Below are 27,134 nucleotides of genomic sequence, written 5' to 3' on the forward strand. Positions count from 1 at the left end.
AATTACTTCCATAATGATCTAATTTATCTGTAATATAGTTATGCTTATTTAGAATAAACTCACAGGACTGCATTTTTGTGTGTCATTTTGTTGGTAGCGAAAGCATCCAGCTTTCAATGCAACATAGTTGTAACCAGAACTTCAGCTTAATAATTAACGCTTTTATCTTTTGTTCTAACAAAAAGACATGGTTATTGGTAAATAGTCTCGAAGTAGAGATCCATCTCCAGAGAAAAAAGTTGAAAAATTATAATATGGAATTCTTTAGGAATTAAATTTAAGGATCCAAAATAAGGCTGTGGAAAAACTTTCCTACTGCGCCATTTTGGCGACCCAGAGTTTGGCACCTTGAAGTTCATTCTCAAACAGAGTCCACCCAAAGAACTCTTCTGGTACCTTTATGAAACTTAGCGCGCTTTGCCTGGCACATAGATACGAACTTGTGCAGTATTTTCTTTTATGGATTTACTTGTATTATATTTATTTAATTTATCTCTACTTATAATCCTTTAAATTATCAAGAAAAATGTATTTTTGTTAGTTTTATATCAATCTCCTACTGTGGAATTTTCCAAACGGATTTGAAACTTGGAAACTGAGAAGAACACTAAGTTAAATGAAAAAGTCTATCACAATTTACAAAAATAGGTGTTAACAGTGGTCTACTAATTCTATTCTCTCCAGTCTTCTAAAGATTACCTGAGGTTCAGCTATTCAACCAAGATGTTCTTTACTTCTGGTGAGACTCTATGTTAGGTTTAGAAGCTTGTTGGAACTAAGTGGGTGCTTAAAACGAAATAGAATGCTTTAATTGTAGAGTAACAGAATCGTTGTTGGGCGTTGGCTGTTTTTTTTAAGAAGGATTCAAAATTATATCAAACGTTTTGTAGGTAATTGTTTAAATGTTCAAGAGGACAGGAATTACTTGATTTCCACTTTGAATAGATCAATGTTATTCGTGAGGGCAAAATTTTTCTTTTAATCATTTTTAAAATTAATTTAAAAATTTATTTTGTAGGGACTTTGACCCTCACTGAAATTCAGGCAAACACTAAGTACCTGTACGTAATGGATTTATTTTGCTGAAAGACAAAAGAACGGAGTTGCTTTTGAATAACATCGCCCTGAATTAAATGGGTGTGAAAGATCACAGACGATCAGCTAAAGTAAACAAGTGAGGAAAAAAGAAAAGGTAGTTATATTTTATGGGAGGGAAGACAGGGGGGTGGCCAGTGAAAAGAAGGATGTTACAAAACAAGACTAGAAAGCAGTGGGATGTCAAGTTTATGTGTGTACTTGGCAAGCAGAAAAGAGCAATGCAGCGGGCAGAAGAAGAGGGAGATAGTGGGCTCAAGTAGGGGGCGCGTAGGGCAATGCGTACGCAGATCGATCGTTTCAGCACAAGAGGCTTGACAGAGAAATGTGGAGCATTGAATAAAGACAAGAGTAGAGGGTTTAGGTTATATAGTGGGGGAACCAACCCTCCACCATCCACAGAATGAGTGAGGTGGTCGGATGGTGGGTGAGGATTCAACTGAGCAAAACCGACATCTGGTGGCCGCTACGAGAATCAATAGCCTTACTCTGAGAGAGAAGAAGGCAAGTGTGCAGAGGAGAGTATTGAGTGCAGTTCGTGGCCTTGTGTAAGAACAACTATCCAGTGGTGAGAATAGTGTGCCAAGTCCCCCCATTATCAAGACTCCCCTTATTAATTTTTTAAAAATTCCGTTTATACAAAAGTAAAAACAAAGCGGGGAGGTTCTGACGAAGCATCTAGGTAATATTACTTAAACAGCAAACGATGGCTACCCTTAGCTCCAACATCTCCAAACCTCCTTGCGGTTAGATATTTTTATCATCAACCATTATCTAATCATACTTCAGTTTTAACTTATATTCTAATCGTTTTTTATATCAGAAAACAACAAATTCATTTTATATGCTTCAGTTTATATTCTATGAATTAAAAACGAATAAGTAATAATCAAACTTTCTTAAAAAAACAAAATACAAATATTGAATTATAAATGCTACTAAGATTGGCAACAAGCCGGCAAACACCTTAAAGCACACCCGTGACCTACGGCTTACTTGGGGCTAGCGACCGCTATAGATGTAACCAATTCAATCGATGTCTTGTAACCATCACGTATTCTTTCATATGACCTATATTTTCTTTAGATAAATAAATAATTGAATAATTTCTAGCTACACGGTTTTTGATTTATTTGTAGGGAATAATTTTAAAAAAAATCGTAGAAAATTAATTTCGTCTAAAATTTCACTAATGTTATCACTTTTGATCATTCATTATTTTTTTTTTTAAAAAAAAAAAAATAAATTAAAGGAAAGTAAGACTTTGAGGAAGCAAAAAACTATGATTTACCCTCTTGATATGCAGTAAATAAGTAACTTGCATTTGTCAACAGGTGCATAAGGCCAAGGATTTCTTAAATTTCATATTTTTTGCTACAGTCATTGTAAAAATCGTTACACATTAATAGCACCGTAGATACAATAAATTAATAAATGCATAATTTCATATAATTTTAAAAGTTTAAATATACTAAACCGAACGATAACAAGAAATAAATAAAATAATCTGATAAAGAAATGACTGATTTTCATCATTATTGATAAAAATTTAATGGAACAAGATTTATAAAAAGACAGAAAGGTCTCTCTGAGAGTCAATCCATCAATTATTCCAATCGAAGCTTTTTTATGACCAAACAGGGCAAGGACAAATCAATCGTCCTACCTTATAATGTAAGTTAAAATAGATACCTTCATTTGATTATTACTTATCTATTTTGTTTTCTTTTGAAATGGAATATTGACTTTGACTTTGGATAGATGTTGTGATAGTTTTTTGTGAGCAAATATGTTATTTTTCTTATAATTAATTCGCATATAGGAAAAATTTAACTTAAGGAAAATACAAATGAGAGCTCATGACTATTGTAGAACCTAGAGTTAGCGATACTACTTTAGAATCCTATTATCATTAAATTATCAGTATACACCACAAATACTCCCTTAGATTTTTCAATATTTGACGTTGAAGGCTTTAAGAATTTAGGTTTTAAATGGAGATAAAACCGATTCAGATAACGAACCTACTTTTATTATTGATGCCGTTAAATGATTACTGTTCTAATTATGGAAGATAGGTAACTTCAAATTAGAAAAAAAAAACTTAATTGAATAATGTACAAAACTCAATAACTGTCACTGGTCATAACTGAAAATATAAATTAGTACGTATGCAGTGGCGCTCAAAGGATATTCTAAGAGAAGAAATCCCCCCAAAATATATGAAAAAAATAAATTTATCCTATAGTATGATACACAAAATATACTTGTAAAGTAGGCTACATACTTTATTTTGTAAATTCAATCTCCATAAAACTGATTAAATGGTTTTCTTATATATTTGCATTAAAATATGAATCAATATTTTGTCTACATTCTAAAAAAAAAAAGTTTCTAATAAAAAAAATGGGCGTAAGTTAAGATTCCAAGAGGTTCGCCAAGCTGGGCTACCGACACTTAGCGTGGCACCCTCTAGTTGGAGCGCCGCTCTAGTTCTGACTGTTTTATTGGAGTTAATAGTTTTGGAGAGAGTCTCCTGTATAAAGCTCCTAAAGTGCCGCTTCAGTTTAGTGAAGTTTAGCTTAAATGAATGCTAAAATTCTTAAATGAATTGGCAGAAACTGCCATGGATGTTTCAATAGCTAATCAAGTCATTGCTACATTATAACATGCAAAAATCCTAAAAAGTAAAGTAGAATAAAGTAATGCCTATTTTTCCAGGGTTGGGCTTTACGTTCTTCTAATGAATTAGGTGTCATCGACGAGATGAATAACAAATATACTTTACTATTAATTTTACATATTACCCAGTAAATAAAATACAAGATTTAGACCAGAAATCGTACCCGGCACCACAATACACCGTTGCTTTGCTGGTCTCGCCTTTGACCATCCGCTCCGCTATAGATAAATAAATAACCTGTACCTTAAACTAGATTCAAGATTCAGCTACCAAGTTAGCAAAAAATTCTTTGATTATCTGAAATTGCATCCTAGTTAACTAATTGACTAAAAAGAAAAAGAGAAGCAAACTATTTTTGGATCATTCTCAAATGTTTCCTAACATTATAGAACTGTACTCTGGTCCAACAAAATCCTAGCATGAGCAATAAAATGCATGATTTCAATTCCTTTATAAAGAGATATTTATAGGAGCCTCAAAATATCAGTCAAGGTCGAAGCCAATTATTATTAAAGGCTTTAACTTATCCCTCAATCGCTCTCGTTTAAAGCGTTTTTAAAACTTTCAGAACGTCATTTCTCCAACGCCTAATGGCTTAATATTGTGACTAAATGCTTTCTCCCTTGCTTTGAGATTAAATATTCAAAAGCTCTTGCTTTTTATATGTAACACCTCGACGTCATTAACCAAAAGGATATCGACTCTATTCTCTACGTATTAAATAACTCTCACTTTAACTTCTTCGCTTTTTATATTTGTATACCTTTAAGCAACTCTTTTACTTAGAAACTTTTCTTGTTATACGACTGTCAAAGGAAGCAGTTTTTAGCAGCAAAGCGAGTTGAGAGCAGAAAGAGAGTTCCGTAGCAAAAGTTTATTCTAATGAAGAATGCTCAGTTTTCCGACAAAATAATTACATCTTGTTCTGATTTCGTAACAACAAATAATGGACCTTGAATGCTCTATTATAGCTATGCGTTAGTTTCACTAATATTTTTTTTTCTTTTTCTTCTTTTTTTAACTAACGTGCGTTAACATTAAGTCAATTACGCCTGGAGCCTCCCCTATGCCCGCATTAATAACATGGTTACAGACAGAACTGAACTGTGAGCTGTAACAGGCAAATAGGAAAAAAATATAAACTAGCAGATTTAAAAAAAAAAATGAAATTAAGAAAACGATTAACAGAAAAGAAAATCAATTTTACAAGCATAAATTGTACACTGTTATTTTTTATTTATTTAATTTTCGCTTTGTAAGGGGTAAGGGCTGAGTGATGGTGCAGATTTTCGATTTTTGAATTTGTTTAAGGGTTCGTTAAGCACGAAAAAGCGCTTTTTAAAAATGGATCTGTTGTTAAAAATGAAATGTTGTGGATATGATTATGTGCGCATACAGTTTAAATAAAAAATAGAAAATCGTGGTACGAAGTACTAAGCCTAACACATCAATGACCTCAGAAGTGCTTTAACTAAAAAAAATGAAAGTAACTAAACAGATCAGATGCTATACGAAAAGTATTTTAAATACCAATACTGAATTTTTAAAACAAGTTGGTCGGTTAGACAAAAAGAAGGACTATAAGTGTTGATATTGATAACTAGAGTACATTGCTCCAGTAACTTGTAAAAATCAATAGCTTAATCCAAGCGGTCAGAATTTATAGAAAGTTCTGCTAACCTAAATAATTAAAAATATTTGATCATTAACATTTAGTCATCTGTTGAGATTAGTAAAATCTTCAGAGGTTAGTTGATGCAGTAAAAGAGTCAAAAGAACAGTTAATCCCAATTTGTTAAGCTTTTGCATTCTATACTTCATTTATTTTTAATAATGCTTTTAGCAAAGGCTTGATAAACCAATTTATGAACATATTACTGAATAAATATTTCCTTCTAGCTGCTGGCAAAAGGAGAAATATTGCGGTGACTTCATACTTTCGAAACTGGATTTTCGTTGGAAGGTCCACGTAAACCTCTGAGTACCAAAAAGTCTGTCGGAAGCCTGTTAGTTTTTTTAAATTACATTGGTCTTAAGTAATTATTTTTCAGCTCAAAAGTATTCTTTAGAGAAGCTAATAGGGTTCTTTCCACTGGATCAGTAAGAGAAATTACCCAGTGCTTGGTACCTAATCACCTTCCAAGACCCAAACCAGATATACGAGATCTGAGATATCGTAGATCTGAACTTAGAATAACTAGAATTCAAAATTTGAAACCTAGCTCTTAAAACTAGTTCGGTTACTTCCTTAAACTCCCTTCACAATCATGGAAATCAAGAGAGAAATTAAGGGATCTAGTTCACTTCTAGCCAACTGCATACATTAATAATTTTTACTTTTATTTGGCACTCTGCTCCGAAAAAATATATATCATACGGGTCATATTCTTAAATGGTCATAGATTTTTCACATCTCTACTTCATAACTATGCAATTCAATGAAAGTACAATTAATATTCAATGCTGTACATTAACTTCAATTTGGCTGTGAAATGACATCTGAACCTTGAAAACAATTCAGTGTCAAATGAAATTTTCAATTTGAAAAGCAATAATACGGTGAAGAGAAAACCTCTTTCTGCAATTAAACTTAATAACAGCCTTTCATATAGAATATACAGTTCACATTTATATTAGAAAATATGACTGTATAGAATAATATTTTTACTTTGTAGTTGTATGTAGGTATCAATGTCATATATAACTTCTTCTTCAATTTAAATTTATTTTGTATCCTCCAGTCATATTAGCCACTTGTCGCCATATTCACAATTAAGGATAGATTAAAAGTGTCCGGTAGAAGTTTCTGTTTAGTTTGTTGTGGTAACTGAGTAACTGCCTTTGTGCGTCGACACGCAATGATTAAAAGCCAATCTACCGTCCTAGATTAGAGGAAAAGCATTTATTTGCCTACTCAGTTGAGTTTGTAAAACAATCGTGTTACGTGCAAAAAGAATAGCCACACATTGACTGCTCTTGGAAGATCTATCATAAATGCTGTTGTAACTAAGATAGATTATTGTATAACCAAAAATGATGCTTCCAATTCCGAAGATAACCGAAAGAATAAGGCTGGAAACATAGTGGAGCGGCGAGCAAAGCGGCGCTGATAGCGAAGAGCGAAGCGGCGAAATCAAATACAAGTAAACATATGGGACCGCGCATAGTGGCGAGCAAAGCGAAGATAGAGCAACTCTATCTATTTCTAGTTTTTGTTTTTGCCGCTTCGCTCTTCGCTATCATCGCCGCTTTGCTCGCCGCTCCACTATGTTTCCAGCCTAATACAGCAATGGTTTTATTTAGTAAGTAAGAAGGGAATGGATTAACTCAGCGGTTAACCTACTAGATTCTATCGCGGAGAATACGGGTTCAATCCAGCTACAGGCTTTTAGAATTCCTCTTCTTAGAAACTTCTTACTGCTCACTGTCCGGTGATGGACAAAGTTTTCTGACAACAAAAGAACACTCCAGAGGCCGGCAGTATCCTGAAAAAAAGAGGGAGTCCTCGTATGAGATGGTTAGATGGTATGGAGGAAGTTTTGAGAGGGATGGGTGTTAGAAGATGACGGAGGTACGCCTACGACAAAGCCGAATGGCAAAAAATAGTGGAGAAGTCCCTGGTCCTTGTAGAGCCATAGCGCCATGGGGTAGGTACATAGGTATTTTTTTGACCAGAGTTTGGTAAATTTCTAAAATGCTATAATTGTTTTTTTCTTCAATATCTGTTAATTTATTACCGCTTCTTAAAGTCCAACGAATAATTCATCAAATTATTAGGTTGATAATGGAATCATTAATCTTAAAAGTAATGTAAAGTTGCACCAGGAATGAATTTTCATTTACACTTGAAAGAAGTAGTAGATATTCAGATATAAACTACAAAATAAAAGACACAAGTACAAAGTCAAATGAAGTGTACGAAGCAAGAATAAAAAATTAATATGTGCCACATCCTAAGGCAGTGGTTAAATTAAAATATACACTATTCATGTTCTGTATAATATTCGTAAGCTGAGAGTTAACTATAAGTACCAACTCCGCAGAAAATTGTTCGTTCTATCTTTCAGAAAAACTTATTAAAAAAGAACATTAAAAATTTCCTTAATTTTTGTTTGTCCATGTCTGATTATAATTCGATATTTAATGTGAACTTGGTGTTTTCTTATTTTCATCAACAAATCCCTCCTTTCATAAGCTATACAAGTCTCTAACTCTTAGAGCTGTGTACCGCAGCCTGAAGCAAGCCAAGCGTGAGTTTAGCCGCATTCACTTAGACACACATACATTTTATAGAATAGAATCGTAGTTATAAGTACATGAGAAATGATGTGAAGTTCCCAGACAATGATGCAAAACCAATCACGTGTTTTGCATTGTATTTCACTTATTAGTCACTACTTATTTACATCTGTAAGTTTCAAGTATACAATTAGACTTTTTATGAAGATGAAGACAGTTTTATTTTTCATGTTAAATGTGAAGAATTCAATTAATTTTACAAGGCTCAAATATTATAAATAGTAATTAAACATTCATATTATTTGAAAAATTGATTACATTTCTCTATAGTGATACTAACGAATCACTGTCTGATAGTAACACGTTAAATTATGGAAGTTACATACTGTAAAAGCTTCAGTTGGAAAGCTAGAATTGAAATTAATATCGATTTGACGAGCAACAAAAAATGTTTACAAAGTAATTTTGATAAAAATGATGTCCATATATGTCCATTCATACTCAAAAAACCCAAATTGCCTTCCTAAGAAAACTTTTCCATCCTCTCTTTCATAAGGTAGTTTTTGTTGTGTGTTATCACTCAAGCAATATTTTGACTGCCATCGAAAAGTGCCAGATTGGTTCGAAATCGTCGCAACAATATTGTAGCCTTTGCACTCCCAGCGTTGTGCCATCTGAGACTCATAGTTATTTGCTTCATTATTAAATACAAGATTAGATTCTCTTGATGCATAAAGATACTTATTTCCTCTTTGTGCACCACTTCTAATTTTCATTGAAACAGAGGTTAGAACCGTCGTGGAGCGTGCTTAATGATTATTTAATCAATGAACGTTATCTTGAAGGATTGTTGACAATGAGTGCTTACTGAACTGATTATAGCGACAATGTCACAGTTTAACGTCAAAACTCGCGCGATAAGAAAAGTTTTCAGAACTCAGATGAAACAAATGAACAAAAGCTCTGTCTAATGTCACAGAGAAGTGATCAGGCAATATTGGAAATAAATATTAAGTTCAAGAAAAAATTAGCTAAAGGCAGCGTTGCGAATTTCCGAATATATTTTTGTTTGTTTTTTTATAGAAATAAAACAAAAAATATTCGTAAATAGTTGAGCACTTAAACTTCTTCAGTAAAATTTTACTAAAAAAAGTTGAATGAGTAAATTACATACACTACATAAACTTTAATTTAGATTTTCATTGAATTTTTCTACTTTTAAAATATTTAAAAAATTAAACAGTGACTGATAATACCTTTGTGAGAGGGAATTCACAGCTGTGCCTTGTGTTATCTGCCCTAGTTTCTCCAAAGTTTACTCACTTCTAATAGAACGCTATCATCAACGCAAACTTCCTTTCTCTACCAAATTTCCTCACTCTTTATAGTTATAATAATGAAAAGAAGATGTAGACTAATATTATTAACCACGAATTAACTACTTTATTCTCGAGCAAAAGGTGTTGATTTACAAAAAGAACTAAAGGTCGTGAAAAAAAAGTGATTAAAAAACCTTGAATGATCAAAAGTTTAGCTTAAAAAAATTAAATTAAAATGCTTCACTAATATTAATGATATTTAAATAAATTTTCGTGATCATCATCTCCCACTTTTCTCTTATAAGAATGTAATCTATGTGTTTTAAACTAGTTAGTTGTACTATCTTAATACTTAACTGCATCTTAACGCTTTCAAAACGGTTAGTACAATAAAACAATGGTTTTGAGGGAAGTGTGAGTGAGTAGGGAAAATATCTTATATCATAATAATAAGCGAGGGCGGGTCTTAATCATTAGCTTTTGTAAATAGCTCTGCAGCTTAAGGGAGCTAGTTTTGGTAAAGTGTACACTGCACTGCACTGTAGATTTATTCATTCATATTTTAATTTTTTGTGTAATTCCAAAGTTAATATATTTTTTTTTATACTTGAATTTATTGAATATATTTGTTAGTGATGGCTCGTTCACAAAAACAGGTAGTAGTCAGTTCGAGGGGGTGATATTGTCGATTGTAACACATTATTTCTAACCTGTACCAGAATTTTTTTTTCTTACGTACTACCCCTGCATTAAAGGAATTTTCTGTTACTGTGTATAAAATGTTTCAATGTTGAACCATGTTCTTGGATCAAAAGAGAAAACAATCTATTTTATCAAAAAATGTTTGCTTTAAGTTATTCATTCACATTCTGAACATCTAGAAAAACAAAAAAAGTTTGGTCAGCAATTTTTCACTTTCCAAAACTTACGTTTTAATAAAATAGCACGTATTAAATTTTTAATGTTCGTTAATCGGGAATAGTCTGTAATGACTTCTATTTTCTTTTTCTTCCTTTTTTTTTTTTGGCCAACGTTTTGTCAGGGTTACTTAAGGCAGTGTCGGTGATAATGTAAATTAATTGTGGTGTCTTCGTAAGTATGGTATCTTTGATGACTAAAACCTTACTTAACTTTAGAAGAAAAAGAAAATCTGGTTCAGGTCATTTATTAAAGTAGCACGAAATGAATCCATATTTTGGGACTTACTTTGCCTCTGCAAACTTACCTAAGGTTGAACTCTTATACTGCTTTTTACATGACTTTTACCGACCAATCCTTGTGTGTAGTTGCCATCAGGCTACCTGTTGATCCAAGAGAGTTGTCAGTGGCCACACTGAATCCGCTAGTTAACCACCTTTAGACAAGATATCTGAACGGATGAAGAATCGCATCTCTAATACCGTCACATGCTTTGCAGAAAAAAATCACTTATATTTTTTTAATTAAAAAAAAAGTTAAAGGAAGAATGAATTCTATATAGGGGCAATTTATAGCCAGTTTAATTATTTTCATTAAGACATTTCAAAAAACCTAGTGCTTTAGTGTAAGTATGAGAAACAATTGTGGGCGCTAGTGACCACCACATAATATGTCACATATTATGTCTAAGATTAAAAAAAAAAAAAACTACAAAAATAATACCTACAAATATTGAGAATTAAACATTAGAACATGTTAAGATGATATTGTATTAAAAATTTGATCGAATTTTCTTAAAGTATGTGGCAAAGTAAACACATTTCTGCGATAATAATAACTTTACACTGAGGTGGAATGTAAAAGAAGCCAGTTCTAAAGAAGTCTACTTGAATCAACCTAAAAGCGGTCACTTATCAAATGCTTTCTTTACTTTTAAACAAAAAGAGCTATCTTATGGGGCCCTGAAGATATAGTGATACAATTTTAATGATTATGGCTTCGGAAAACCTCAATTTATTTCTAAATCCTAAGAGCCTAGACGCTCAAATTTTGAGGCTCCAAAATAGATTGACCTAATTCAAAACATTCATAAAAACAGTTTACATTAAAACAAAAAAAAAAAATTAATGTAAACAGTTTCCTTCAGAAATATACGACTGGAACAACAGAGGCTAAATGCGCCATAGAGATAATGCCTCTTAACGACTGCCCAGTTATCAGCAGAAAATATAATGGCTCATAATTACACCTTACACACCCATTTTAGGTATTCAGTCAGTTCCAAAGAAATGTTGATTTTTGGTTGACAGTTTCATTCCGAAGAGAAAATTGATTCCTTATTTTTAATTGAAGTACTTTGAAGAGTTGCTTTCGAACAGATTATTGGAGGCCTTTAAATTTACTTTTTGGTCTAAGATTATTATTGCTAGAACAATAACAGGAGCGCATTAAATAAAAGACAACTTTAAAAATGTTCAACTGTTAACTCATTAATTAAATAAGCAATTTTGAATAGTTTGGGTCCTGAAATTAATTCTTTTGTCCAAGAATGATGTATTAAAAATTGCATTCGATTTTTATTACTACTATTTTTAGTATGTATGTATATGTAAAAAATTATAATTAAGTTAATTTTTATTTTTTCAGAGTAAATGGACCGAAAAGGGCATAAAACTCAAAAGGGGTTGGCCCCATTCGCTTCATTGGAAGATTTGAGTGACGAAAGCCCACCAGACGATAAGTGCCGTCTCACACTGCCGGGTATAAAAGAGGACGCAGGGGGGCACCGCCCCATCGGTATAACCCCCCGTATTGATATTTCACGTGCCAGTAGTTCATCACATCATGATGACAGCAGTCCGGAGAGGGAGCTATTTGCAGGTAATATCAGTTAGCACAGCACTAAACACCACGTTTGTGTGTTTTGGTGAAACAAATAATAACTTATAAATTAATATATTAAATAATTATGAAATACATTAGCCACCAATAAATATATTTAGCATAATGTTAGCGGATACGGCTGAATGCCCTCACTAATTAAGTATTATGGAATGCACACAAGTGTTAAATTAACGTTTGATTTTATCGATTTTTAAAAGAAAAGTCTTATGGAAGTCCAATGACTCCTGCCCCAATAAACGTCATTGTAAGGATTGTTTTTTTTGTCATCTCTTGTACGTCAGCAGTTTAAACAGTGGAAGTTGAAGTTCAAACGAGTAAACATTTCAATCAGGGATTTGAGGCTGTCAAGAAAGTAAGCAAATCTTGTTTCTCTTTTTGCTTCGCTTCAGTAGAAAGATTGCCTAATAAATTAAAAACTAATGACCATTTCGTTTAGAACATATTTTTGGTGATATCTAATGATGTTAAAAAGAAAACTTGTTTATTATACAACTGTCCTACCGGACAGTTTTAATAAGCAGAGTTCATATTGTATGCAGCGTTTATATTGTATATTGTTTACTAGTTATTTAACATTCATTTTTCTATATGTATTGAGTGTGGTTTTTTTTTTACTTACAAATTGGCAAAATGAATTTAAATTTTTAACATTTTGGGAGTTATTGAGGTTCTATTTTATAAAAGGCTTTAAAGCAATAGCCACAGTTTGAGAAGTTTATAAAGTTGAAGAGGGCCAATGCTTTGTCAGTTTGTGTTGCACAGTATTGGTTTAAAATTTTCAGGGAAGGAAACGTAAGCCTTAAAAATAAAGCAAGCTCCGAGAAGCCCACGGTTTCTAGTCCCAACTCTTTTAAGAGAAGCAGTAGAAGCTCATCCTCAATACAACATTAGAAAACTTGCAGTCAGGTTAGAAGTGTCTCACACTCCTCCATAAATAGACACTTACTTGCATGAATTACTTTTGAATATTCATCAAAGTAAAGCAGTGCTAAACGCAAAGACTAATGTTATCCCCTCTGTATTATAACGGAATGATTAACGTTTCAGAAATGTTTTAAAAATTTCTCTCTCTAAAAAAAAATTGAAACCACGTTGATGCATGTGCAATCTTACAATCAATTATTGATGTTACTTCGGCATTTGACATAGGGAAAAGTAGAAACTGCAGCACTGATAGATTTTAGTATGGTGAATGAATAACACCTCTATTAAACAAGTATTTGGTAACATTTATGCTGAAAAATGTTCATTTATATCAACTTTTCTGTTTATGATTCATTTTACTGCAAGTCCCAAATGATTCGAACTGGTTTTAAATTGAAGAAACGTTGAAAGAAGATTAAATTGATCAATGATAAATTGCAAAAATCTGCCTCTTCTTACTGAATTTGAGATGCTAATGATTTCACCAAATTGAAATTGACCAGTGTCCAGGATAAAATAGCAAATACTTGCATTTTTACTCTTTATTAGACAGCCAATTTTATTATTCATGTTAGCATTTGCACAAAACTTTGTCTCACTCTTAAACTATTTCCAGTGTTTCATTAAAGTCTCATCACTCTTTCTAAGTATGCAAAAAGTAATGCGTTAGAAAATAGAGAGTGAATCTTAAAATACGAGTAGCTAAGCTGTTATTTATGTTTCTCTGTGATAGATTCACTGATAGATTGAATATCTCTGATAATGGATGAAGTCCGCAACCGGTCAGAGATACAATAAAAATGCGTGTTACGACGGATAAAATCAAAGAAATGAACTGTAACTTAGAGGATATATTATTATATATTGGAGTTTGTATTAAAACATTGATTGAAGTATATATTATTAATAACAATCGTTGTTTTAACTCCAAACAAATAATTTTCCCTTTTAAATACGTCATCACATTCAAGATGACTTTCAGCTTAAAAGTGATCACATAAAAAGCGCATTAATTTTTCACAGTTTTCGGCCGTTAATGTGTTTAAATGAGGAAACAGAAAATTAATCGTTATTATGAATTTGTAACAATTTAAATTTTAGCTATAAAAAATAATATAACATTTCGTGTGACTCCTTATTTTTATTTTTTCATGATTACGGGTTATTTTGTTTATTAGCATGCATTTGTTAACGTTAGCACGCAATTCGCGCTTCGCAATCAACAGGTGCCCAATAAATTAACTCAGAAAACCATTTTGACTCCATAATAATTATGTCTTTTACTTAAGCGAGCAACGTATTCGTTATTTTTCATGCAACTCTTTTGATTATGACTTCAAGTAACTTTTTTGAAAATAAGATACAAAGCTGATTAGTCATAAATCTTAAATCTTTATGTATTAACACACTTTTTTTTTAAAAAAAAATTCAACCAATATTAAGAATTCAAAACATTATAGACATTTTAAAATTGAGATTAAAATGGGTGCCCTTTAACCTGATGATTTATTTGGAAGGAATAAATACTTTTTTGATGTCTTTCAGCAGAGCTATTAACTAAGAAGTGTATATTAATGAGCTATTCGAGAGAAGACACTTATACTGATAAAAATATAGATTTTAAAGTGCACAAAAAGCAATATCAAATTCAGGAACACAAAAACGGTTTAATACAATAAATACTCACTGATAGCTGTTTGTGTAAAAGAAAGGATCGCACGATATGCTATGAAGTTATTGGCAAAGTTTTTAAGATACAGCTTCAATGGTTGATAAAAAAATGAAATATATCTGGCCATTTTTGCTAGGAATTTCTTGAAAACCTATGCTTTGTATCAACGTGCTACAAAATTATTGAGGGCAACCATAGTCGAGAATTAGTGTTGCGAATCGATTCTTTCTTTTTTTAACTACGTTACGTAAAATGATCGCTTTACCAGATCTAAGTACAATAATAATTAATAGGGACTTGCCTTCTAATTGTCTTCTGTAATTGTCTGCAGTATACATTTTCTTTTGTAATTTTTTAAAGTTCATTAAGAAACTGAAAATTTATTTCTATTAAAAGCTGAAGAAATAACATTAGCAAATAACAAATTACTTCTTTATATTAGTTTTATTTCTTGATATTTCGGTTAATGAACTTATTAGTTTCTCTATTCATTAACAAAAGCAATTTTGTCCAGTTAAATTAATGTATGTACAATTTATCTGTTGCAGCCTAAGAATTGAAATACATTTTACCTATTGAAATGATTTTCTATTTTGAAGAATTTTTTTTTAGTCAGTCTTACTGACTTTCCTTAATATATTTAGAACGCCATCTCTTGACATGCGAACTTCTGGGTTGTTCGTCAAGATCCATTGGTTTGTTAGCCGAAGCAATTGTTTTGTTACCCGAGACAATTTTTGTTAACATTATTAGGCATTAAAGAGCAAGTGCTAACTCCTTGGAGATTATAAAGTAGATTTTTTATTCAAAATATTTTTTTTTTTTTTTTTTTTTTTTTTTTTTTTTTTTTTTTTTTTAGCGCATCAACATCTGAGGTTATTGGTGCCCGGAGCTTTTTCAGTGCACTGCCGGCCTCCGGACAGTGTTCTCTCGTTACAGACAACACTGTCCATCACCGGACAGTGAGCTGTAAGAAGCTCCTAGGAAGAGAAAATCTAAGGGTCAGCTGCTGGATTCGAACCCGGGACCTCCGCGTGGGAGTCCAGTATGCTAACCTCATAGCTAATCCCTTCCCTATTATTATTACTACTACTATTATTATTACTATTAAATTAATGCTAAAAATTTTCTAAGGGACTGCAGATGGTGCTAATGGGGCAAAATTCGGACTTGGCTTCACTGAAGAAATGGCATTGGAGCTTAGAAGCAGCACAGAAGAGTTAGATTTCCAAGATCCGGAAGAAAATGAAACAAAAACAAGGAGGAAAAAGTTGCAGCATCAACAACAAGCAGTTAGTGTCTAAATTACTTAATAATTACCTTAGGGAGCATAATGCACAAAAATGAGATTTTACTTTTAATGAAATTAGAACATTTGTGTTAGAGGAACAGATAAGTTTTTTAATTTTCGTTTTTCTTTTTTTATAGAAAATAATTATTTTGCTTATCTTCCATTTCTTAGGAATAATCTCAATTTTCTATGGACAAGGACCCACCGCTTCTAGCCCTTTCTCTTCACTGATCTTTCTACTTCTTCTTCTTGACTACCTTTTGCCTTAAAAATTCCGTAGCTTGGCGGATTTTGATATTATTAATCATTTTTTTTTCTGAATTTTTGGTTTGTTTCTTAATATCCTTCGCCGTTTCTGTCACAAGTAAAATTCGTTCAAGATTTTTTCATCATATTTCTGCAAGTCAGTTCTAATTCTCCCCTTCTAACTTTCTAAGGTCAGTTTGTTCTGTTTTTAGCTGTTTATTTTCCTTCTATTTTCTCTTTTTTCAACTAATTTTTTTTTACTTCTTTTACGAAATTATTAATTATTTTTTTATAGCAGAAATTACTTCTTCTTAAGGTTCATTCATGCTTAATAAAGATATCTTGTACGTACTGCATGTCATCTTCACTATACAAGTTACTTTTTTGTAATTGTTTGAGTACCATTTGTGAATACTTTTAAATAAAAATATGGACGTTATAAAATATCAGTAATGATTTTCAGGTTACCAAATATGAACTTGAAGCACAAAGTGAAAAAGAAACACATGAAAGAAAGGATTCAGCTTGTAGTGAAGGTGGATTGTTGCTGATAGGAGGACGAACGAGCAGGCTTTCTTCAATTGGTTCAGTAGCATCTGGAGGATCTGCAGCATCTCATGTGTCAGGAGGCTCTGCAATTTCTGGGAATTCACATCTTTCCGCTGGATCACACGTTTCTGCACAATCGCGTCTCTCAGCAATTTCCAACTATTCTAGGGCTTCCCGATGCAGCTCTCCACATCGAATGCTTTTAGAGACATCATTCTGTGGTCCAAAACCAATACCTACTGTAAGTTTAGAAGCAGAATATCCACCTAAAGAAAGTGTAGAGGCTGCACTCTTAGCACGTAAGTCTGATCCTACTGGTGCTGTCCTGCCTTCAGAGACACCCGTAAACAGGAATGTATACAGTACCCGCACAACTTTGGATGTGAACCCAGTCAAGGTTAATGCACTTGATCCGAAAAGTAAACCTAGATCACATAGTGAGAGGTTATCTAAAACATCTGGACCTGCAGTTTCCTATCAGCCAAGAAGCAACTCTGCTAGAGTTCATCTTAAAAATACTAAACATTCTGATAGAAAAAAGAATGATGATAACGAACTAGTAAGAATAATTCCTTTGCATGGATCTTTAGAAGAACCAGAAGATGCCAATCTTCCTCAAGAAACAGAAGAACCTGCTCCAAGTGATGATAATGCACCTTATGTACCAGAATATGGAATTTATATTCCTTTAAAGGGACCAATTGTAGATTATTCTAAAAAAGATGTTACTACGGAAAGTAAGGCAAAGTCAAAAAAACCACAAATTGAAGAAAGTGATTTGGTTCGTTTTATTTCTTTGCATGGAGATGATGATGAAAATATTCAAAAACCAAAGACTGAAATTACATTAAAATCTAATCATAAAAATGGACAAAATGTGCAGTTTAAACCTTGGTCTGAAGAACCGGCACATTTTAGTAGTTTTAGGGAGAAACATAGTAAAAAACCAAGGACGCCTGATCCAATTAATAAATGCAAGCCAGCTACATTAGAATTAGCTACGAAAAATGGAAGACCCGCTCAAAGTATGACACATCTCCCTCGCGATGAATCTAGAACGCCGTCTCCGGCAACTTCTTTTACAAAAGGAGCTTTATTCAGAAGGAGTTCAGATTCTTCAAGCAGTAGTAAAAAATCTGCAAACACGTCAGGTGGGTTGTTTGACTCTTACTTTAAGAAATAATATTACAGTAATGTTACAATAATCTTTATACATATTTAGTCAAAATCAGATGGTTCTCTTGCTATCAGGGGTTTCATCTTAAATCTCTCTGATAACTAACAAGTTGAATGAGGGAGAGATATTAGGAAATGGAGAAGTGGATATTAGTGGAAAAACGAAAAAAGTAAGAGTCCCAACGTGGATCTGATACAAAACCATAAGACGAGGATTAGAACATTTCTTAAGTAGGGAAGTCTTTAAGCAGGCAATAATCTCTTTAGTTCACTCTTGTTACTTAAATTAAAAAGATTCTCAATATAAACTTATCCTTTAAATAGCGGAGAAAGTTTAGAAGATTCAATCTTTTTAAATACTTCTTAAGTAGATGAGGTCGACTCATATCTACATTGTATATCAATGAATAAATATGCCGCCATCACAACAAAATAAAATAACCCAGAATCAGGAGGAAGAAGGAGCGTAAGGATATATGTTATGTTTAACTCCCCCACCACCGTTAAAAATTAACTCAACCGCAAGGAAATTTTGAAGCTTTCTTCATCCATTTTGATCGTCAAGGTGTTTATGACCTTTCAGGAATCCATAAAAAATATACCTTTTAAGTATACCTAAATATACATAAAAGAAATTTGTAATCTTTCAGTAAGGAAAAAAGTAGATTGAATGTTCTTACCTAACTTCTATAGCAGGGTTGAGTTAGGATCCAAAGGGGCGTAACTCGCTGGGCACTGATTCAAAATACTTTAAGCCTTTGTTATCAACTTAGATTATAAAAATGACTGACTTTTTTAAATGTTTTTTAGGCTCTGCGGATTCAAAAACAAAGAAAGATTCTCGCAATAAATCAATGTTCAGTTCCTTATTTAAAAAGAATGTAAAAGAGCCTCCTACTCAAAGAGCTCCGGCTGAGGAGAAAGCCAGCCTAGACCCTAAGTTTACAAATGTTGAATTCAAATTCAAACAAGAGGTAAGTCAAAATTCTATTCAAATATCGATTTCCTTGATTTGCAATAATAAAATTATAAAGACAATTTACTGTTTCTTTTTCATGCTTTTTGTAAATCATTTCATCGTAAGACTGTTTAGAATAAATATCTTCTAATAAAATACAACAATATTAATTTTCATAATTCATTGATGCTTTTAAACATTGATTAAAAGTTTTAACTATAACATTTCTAGAATCTACAAGAAAATGGTTCTAATACCAAGAATATGTTTTGCTTTCTCTTAATAGGTAAGAAGTATTACAATAATGTAAAATTATTCGATTTTGATTTTTCACCGAACATATCCGTTTTAAAGACCCATGAGTTCAAAAAAGTGGTTTTAGAAACTACCCTGTATATAGGTGGGTTTTGTGAACTATATCTCAAGAAGCTGAAACTTTATAATTAGATGGAACCCCTTGGGGACCTGACTACTATCGTGTGATCATTTTCTCTAAAATGTTTCCGTCAAATTTGTTTTAACTAGGTACACTTATGGTGGCATACAACTTTTTTTTGAAAAGTTTTCTCAGAATATTTTGATTAATGGCATTACTGGAAGAGGAAGGTGTGTAGTCTTCTCTAAAGGAACATCTATATAAAAAGTTTAAAGATGAGTTGTAAGTGTTGTTAAAATTAAAAGTTTTATATAAAGTGAACTACCAAATGTACAACTTTATAGATTATTCATTTTTTGAGATTTTCTTAAAGATAACTTCAACTTCTTTCTTTTAACTTTTTATCCTGAGTGCTCTAGTGTTGGCCTAAAACTTTTATTTGAGATATTGTTCCTGGACAGTTCAATTAAAGGGAACTCTTTGAAGAGGAGGTTGGTTATTCTCTTTTTTTTGTAAAATTCTGAGACGCAGAAAATTTCAAAAGTACCAAAATTACCTAAATGATTTTTCATTTCTCTCAGTTTTTTCCTCGAATTTCTCTAAACTTCGTACGAAGATTAAAAGTTTCTATTTAAACTCCTTAACAAAAACTTACAGTTTTAAAGGTTAAGTATAAGAGTTGATTAAACGCCAAACGGTACACAAATCAGCAAGTACCCAACATTTCATTCATACTTCTAGTATCATATTTTTTAGACTGTATTACAAGTCACAGACCCTTATGCTGGCCATATTCATGCATATAATTGTAAAAAAATTCATAAAAATCTATGGAGCAGAAAACGAGATATTTAGAGTTAAATATTGGTTCATTTTGAAACAGTGAAAACATTAAATTCAAATATCTCGTAAACTAGTCGATGGATTTTGACTATATTTTACCTGTATTTGAAGACAACTATTGTCTATAATTGTGTAAAATTTAGTAAAAATCTATCGAGCAGAAAACGAGATATTAGGAGTTAAAGTTTGTTCAGTTTGAAACAGTGAAAACATTAAATTCAAATATCTCGTAAACTACTTGATAGATTTTGATTATATTTTACCTGTATATGAAGACAACTATTGTCTATAATTGTGTAAAATTTAGTAAAAATCTATCGAGCAGAAAACGGGATATTAGGAGTTAAAGTTTGGTTCAGTTTGAAACAATGAAACATTTAACTTCAAATATCTCGTAAACTAGTCAATGGATTTTGGTTATATTTTACCTGTATATGAAGACAACTATTGTCTATAATTGTGAAAAATTTAGTAAAAATCTATCGAGCAGAAAACGAGATATTAGGAGTTAAAGTTTGTTCAGTTTGAAACAGTGAAGAATTTAACTTCAAATATCTCGTAAGCTAGTAGATGGATTTTGACTATATTTTACCTGTATATGGAGACAACTTTTGTCTATAATTGTGTAAAATTTAGTAAAAATCTAACGAGCAGATTACGAGATATTTTGAGGTAAAGTTTCGTTCAGTTTGAAACAGTGAAAATTTTAATTTCAAATATCTCGTAAACTACTTGATAGATTTTGTTTATATTTTACTTGTATATGGAGGCAACTATCGTCTATAATTGTGTAAAATTTAGTAAAAATCTATCAAGCAGAAAACGAGATATTAGGAGTTAAAGTTTGGTTCAGTTTGAAACAGTGAAACGTTTAAATTCAAATATCTCGTAGACTACTCGATAGATTTTGTTTATATTTTACCTGTATGTGGAGGCTACTGTTGTCTATAGTTATGTAAAATTTAGTAAAAATCTATCGAGCAGAATACGAGATATTTAGAGTTAAATTTTGGTTCAGTTTGAAACAGTGAAAATTTTAATTTCAAATATCTCGTAAACTACTAGATAGATTTTGATTATAATTTACCTGTATATGAAGAAAACTATTGTCTATAATTGTGTAAAATTTAGTAAAAATCTATCGAGCAGAAAACGAGATATTAGGAGTTAAAGTTTGGTTCAGTTTGAAACAGTGAAAACATTAAATTCATATATATCGTAGACTACTCGATGGATTTTGTTTATATTTTACCTGTATATGGAGGGAACTTTAGTATACAATTGTGTAAAATTCAGTAAAAATTTATTGAGCAGATTACGAGATATTTTGAGTTAAAGTTTTGTTCAGTTTAAAACAGTGAAAATTTTAATTTCAAATATCTCGTAAACTACTTGATAAATTTTGATTATATTTTACCTGTATATGAAGACAACTATTGTCTATAATTGTGTAAAATTTAGTAAAAATCTATCGAGCAGAAAACGGGATATTAGGAGTTAAAGTTTGGTTCAGTTTGAAACAATGAAACATTTAACTTCAAATATCTCGTAAACTAGTCGATGGATTTTGGTTATATTTTACCTGTATATGAAGACAACTATTGTCTATAATTGTAAAAAATTTAGTAAAAATCTATCGAGCAGAAAACGAGATATTAGGAGTTAAAGTTTGTTCAGTTTGAAACAGTGAAGAATTTAACTTCAAATATCTCGTAAGCTAGTAGATGGATTTTGACTATATTTTACCTGTATATGAAGACAACTATTGTCTATAATTGTGTAAAATTTAGTAAAAATCTAACGAGCAGATTACGAGATATTTTGAGGTAAAGTTTCGTTCAGTTTGAAACAGTGAAAATTTTAATTTCAAATATCTCGTAAACTACTTGATAGATTTTGTTTATATTTTACTTGTATATGGAGGCAACTATCGTCTATAATTGTGTAAAATTTAGTAAAAATCTATCAAGCAGAAAACGAGATATTAGGAGTTAAAGTTTGGTTCAGTTTGAAACAGTGAAACGTTTAAATTCAAATATCTCGTAGACTACTCGATAGATTTTGTTTATATTTTACCTGTATGTGGAGGCTACTGTTGTCTATAGTTATGTAAAATTTAGTAAAAATCTATCGAGCAGAATACGAGATATTTAGAGTTAAATTTTGGTTCAGTTTGAAACAGTGAAAATTTTAATTTCAAATATCTCGTAAACTACTAGATAGATTTTGATTATATTTTACCTGTATATGAAGAAAACTATTGTCTATAATTGTGTAAAATTTAGTAAAAATCTATCGAGCAGAAAACGAGATATTTTGAGTTAAAATTTGGTTCAGTTTGAAACAGTGAAAATTTTAATTTCAAATATCTCGTTAACTACTCGATAGATTTTGTTTATATATTATCTGTATATGGAGGTATTGTCTATAATTGTGTAAAATTTAGTAAAAATCTATCGAGCAGAAATCGAGATATTAGGAGTGAATGTTTGCTTTTTTTTTATAGAGTGAAAATTTTAACTTCAAATAACTATCTCGTAAACTACTCGATAGATTTTAAATATATTTTACTTGTATATCTCCTTTACAATAACTTACAGTTTCAAAAGTTAAGTATAAGAGTTGATTAAACGCCAAAAGGTAATCAAATCTGCCAGTACCCAACTTATCGTTCATACTTCTAGAATCATAATTTTTAGAATGTATTAGATGTCAGAGACCCTTGCGCTGGCCTTTTATCACCCATAAATATTTTTCTGTTAGTAGAATAAGAGAATATTTAGTATTAAGTAATATTATAAGACATTTTATTTCACCCTATTCCAAATTATTCTTGTGATTTAACTTTATTCTGAATAATCATCACATTCACTCACGTATGAAAAAGAAAAAGGGAATGTTAGATTTGGTCTATAACAGTTGTAATTTGAATTACGGAGGTAAAACGAAATTGAAGTCTTGAATTTGTCTTATGTGAGCACAAATTACATAGATAGTAACAAATAAATAACACTTGTAATTATAATTCATTCATTTTCAAACTTTAATTTAATGTAGCCTTTTAACTGAGTACTTGTAAAGTAGTTTTATAACCAACTAAAAATATGCATATCTATTTTATATTACACATATATTACATTGTGGGGATAACACCTAGATTAACAATGTAATTGAAGAAAACTACATTAACATTTATTATTAACGAATAAGATTAATTATTAATTACATATTATAAATGCTTAACTACTGCATAAAGTAAAGTACCAATCAGTTTAATTGAACAATTAACTTAAACTTTAGAGAGTGCCTGATCAGCGTGGGGCAAACTCGTCTATTTTAATTGAAAATACACTGCGTCGAAACCAATAAAAATGCAAATCTACATCACTTTTTGAAGCAAATAACTCTTCATTGTAGAAAACAGGTTCACGGAACGATAATTTTGAATGATTTCAAAACTTCCCCTTAGTAGATGTAAGAGCAGAACGTCGCTTTAATGGTACTTAGGGGAGCCCTAACCCTTTCATCCTGCCAAATTTCATCAAAATCGGGCCAAGATTTTCAGAGTTATTAGTAAAAATCATTTTGGAGGGGGCCTTACATAAATGGGGCTAAACTCCTCTCCCATCTACATGAAATTCCTAATCGAATGACACCTCATTCATGAAAATCGGTTCGCGCGTTTAGGCGCTACGTTGTTTACAAAAAGGTAACAAGAAGAACAAGAACATTTTCTGAAAATGCCGTTTTTTCTCATTTTCGGCAACTTTTTTCTCGAAATCTATTAAATCTGGTTTGTTGCAAAAAATTACAGTTATAAAGGAGGATTTGCCCTATATTTTAAAGAAAATATGGGAATTTTATCTTTTATAGAAAAAGAGAAAAAAATGTCAAAGTTGGGTGTTTTTCAACGTTACGCTTTTTCGTGCAGTTTTTGACGATCACCCCTTATACAACTGTCCTACCGGACAGTTTTAATAATTTCCTGGTAAAAATTTTTTAAGGCATTTAGAGTTTTTTTAAAAAATGTACTTGTAAGTCAACAACTCGAAAATTGTAAAAAGTATTGTGAGGGAGAGAGTTCACATCTGATTGTTGTTTTGTTTTGTTTTAGGAAGCTGATTCAATTATTATTCCTCTTCATTCGCCAGACAGTATAGTGGAACCATGTATTTTATATGACCCTGACGTTATAGAGCCGGTAAACTCAAGTGAAGTTTCAAAAAATTTAGCTTCATGCAAGGAAAGTAAAGACATTCAACCCGAGGGTAATTATTAATAAAATACTATGTAGCGCCTTTAAACAAATAACTGAAACCTGATTGATTTTATACTAATAGTTTCAGTACGCATTCAACAGGATGAAGCTCAGGTGATGGAACGAAATGTAATTGTCGTAGATGTGATAAATGAAGACACAAAGGAAATTACTGAAATAGCGTCATCTTCAGATCATCCTCGAGATTCTCATGAAAATAGTTCTAGCTCTGCAGTTTGCACAATAGAATTGGAAACCTTAGAATATGAACCTAAAGTAAGAAGATCGAGTTCCGTAAGTAAAAATGTAATTGAAACAATGGACATTTGTAGAGAAATTGTGGGGGAGAAAAAAAATGAGAAACACGAAGAAATTAATATAAAAGAGGAAGTAGTTGTAGCCAATCAAAATGATAGTGTTAAAGGAAGTGTTAAATCTTTAGAAAATGTTTCTGCAGAAAATCATGAACTAAATGAAGTGGAAGATCAGAGAGGTTCTTCAGCATCTGAAATTGAAGCTGAAATTGATCAGATAAGTGGTGTAAAATCTGAGGAATGTGATGAAGAAAGAAAAGGTTTATTCAATCAAGGAGATTCCATAGAAGATGAATTGCCATACGTGCCAACCACATTACCACAGGAGAGGTAAATAAAATATATATACCTGAGCTCTTTATTTTTAATTTCCATGATTAAGTAAAACCATGTTTTAGAATATCATTATCAAGTATTTCAATTGAAACTCGAATCGTAAAATATTTAAGGATCACTTAGAAATTATAATCGTTAGGTATTTTATTTATTTTCAATTTGTTTAATGTTTATAACTAGCCAAGATTGTGCAAACATTTGTTGGTTTTTTATGCAAGTTAAGATATTGCAACACTAATTGCTTCTTAAAGTAGTGTTATTTATTTTTTAAAAGTCAATCACCTTAAATGTAAAAATATGTTTCCAAGCGTAGTAATAAGTAACTCATTTTGCTTCTTTCAAAAAGTAAAAATTTTCGAGAAAAAAAAACAAAGTTTATAGCACGTATTTTTGGTTGAAACTCTTTATACTTAAGGATATAATTCATTATAAATCTGTTTTATCTTCTTTTGTAATAAATATATAATAAAATTGAAAAATCGGGTGTAGAATTCAGAAAAAAAACTTGAGAACATTTTTAGGACGAGATGCAAAGTAGGCTGATTTCGTTCATTTGGCAAATTTTAGCTGAAGTCAAACAAAAACCTGCTTCATAAGAGAACTGCGGAGAAGAGTCTGATTAGCTAGATTATTCAGGAATTTGGTGAATCGGCTTAGCAGACATACAACTCTTTAATTGGGCCATTAATAATTAAAAAAGAATGCTATTAAAAAGACTGGAATGTTTAAGCTAAAATGCACGTTTTTTAATGCAAAAATAATTATAATGATAATAAATTATATTGAGAATAACTTATTATGTTAATGAACCAAGTATAAAAATAAACTAAGCTCATTTCTATTAATTTTTTAAAATCAATAATTCTAATTATCTGATTTTTCTATCATCTTTGTATATTTACTGGAACAATTTTAAATATATCTCAAGTCCATTTTTTTTTTTCAAATTTTCGAGTAGAAACTATACAATACTTACTGTTGAGTGCTCATTCTATTATAATGCAAAGGATTTTAAGTAACAGAATGAAAATGAAATGAGCAATAACTTTATAAAAAAACCACAATATTTTATTTATTTATTACTGTTTTTAGATCAGTAGCAGTACCAATAATTCCTATTAGACAGCGAATGACAGAAGTGAAGACCATTCCTGTAGACAGACCTAGATCAACAACACCAATACAACCTTCCAATTTGGAAGAATATGCAGCTACACATGATGGTACTAAAGCTATGCATAATGAAAAGATGCAAATTACTCTTCCAAGGTGAGTGCAGGTATGTTAATGGTCCATTTATTGCTGTTATCTCTCGATGTGTAGTGTTGGCACAATGTCACGCATGGTTATGGTAAGTGATAGCTGGCAGAATGATAGTGTCTCCTTCCTAAAACACATCCTCACTTCAGCCGTATTCAACTATTTACCCGTACAGTTTCAAGTACACCCTGCTTTTTATTTCTATTCATATGTATTATATATGTATATATTTGTGGAAAAACTTATTTTCTTTGTAAATTAATGTCTTTTATATCCGCTTTTATCACCCTCAAGTTAAATGTACATAGAAATGATTGCTGAACTCCAATATTGATTTCACAGAATGACTATTATATAATTATTTCCTTGGTAACCTAAAGACTTTAAATTAATGTCTTTTCTTCTTTTAACTTGGCTTTCTCTGAACCTACCTACCATTATTTCGATTAGCACGTTTTTGTAATTTGTGTAGGTGAATTAGTTTTGTACAAACCTTCTACTTATTGGTTTAAAACATCAAATCTTGAGTACATCAATTCAAATAATTAATAAGTAGTCCCTTCTACATATAGAAGGACTTAATATTAATTCAGTTTTCGTCGAATCTAGCTGTTGATTGGTAGTGATGTTAAGCAAAAAAATCTTCCTCTATCAGTTTACTACGAATTAATCCAAGCTAAATTATGAAAGATAACCATACATCTTTTGTCATTCTACAGCAAAGTTCTTTTCATTTTTTTAGCAAAACTGAAATAAGGACACAAACAAAATG

General features: G+C 31.4%; 1 protein-coding gene across 8 annotated transcripts in view; it reads left to right on the forward strand.

Annotated features, from left to right (window-relative positions):
• Positions 1-1,517: 1,517 nt before the first annotated feature.
• LOC141452670 (uncharacterized) overlaps positions 1,518-27,134 on the forward strand; it is a 33,688-nt gene continuing 8,071 nt past the window's right edge. Inside the window, exons 1-9 of one of the 8 annotated variants that reach the window (XM_074125048.1) lie at positions 1,530-1,841; positions 2,430-2,769; positions 11,902-12,135; positions 15,890-16,047; positions 16,756-17,992; positions 18,828-18,991; positions 24,309-24,462; positions 24,535-25,096; positions 26,195-26,371. In XM_074125048.1, coding sequence (XP_073981149.1) covers positions 11,907-12,135; positions 15,890-16,047; positions 16,756-17,992; positions 18,828-18,991; positions 24,309-24,462; positions 24,535-25,096; positions 26,195-26,371 — 2,681 coding nt within the window. In that variant the 5' untranslated portion in view covers positions 1,530-1,841; positions 2,430-2,769; positions 11,902-11,906. Of the gene's footprint in view, positions 1,842-2,429; positions 2,770-9,968; positions 9,993-11,901; positions 12,136-12,273; positions 12,512-15,889; positions 16,048-16,755; positions 17,993-18,827; positions 18,992-24,308; positions 24,463-24,534; positions 25,097-26,194; positions 26,382-27,134 lie in introns of those variants that run through there. The other 7 variants (XM_074125050.1, XM_074125054.1, XM_074125047.1 and 4 more) reach the window with 7 other exon arrangements.

This window comes from Rhodnius prolixus, unplaced genomic scaffold (genome assembly GCF_049639745.1).
Source record: "Rhodnius prolixus isolate KJV_2025 unplaced genomic scaffold, Rpr scaffold_3, whole genome shotgun sequence".
In the NCBI taxonomy this organism is placed as follows: Eukaryota; Metazoa; Arthropoda; class Insecta; order Hemiptera; family Reduviidae; genus Rhodnius; species Rhodnius prolixus.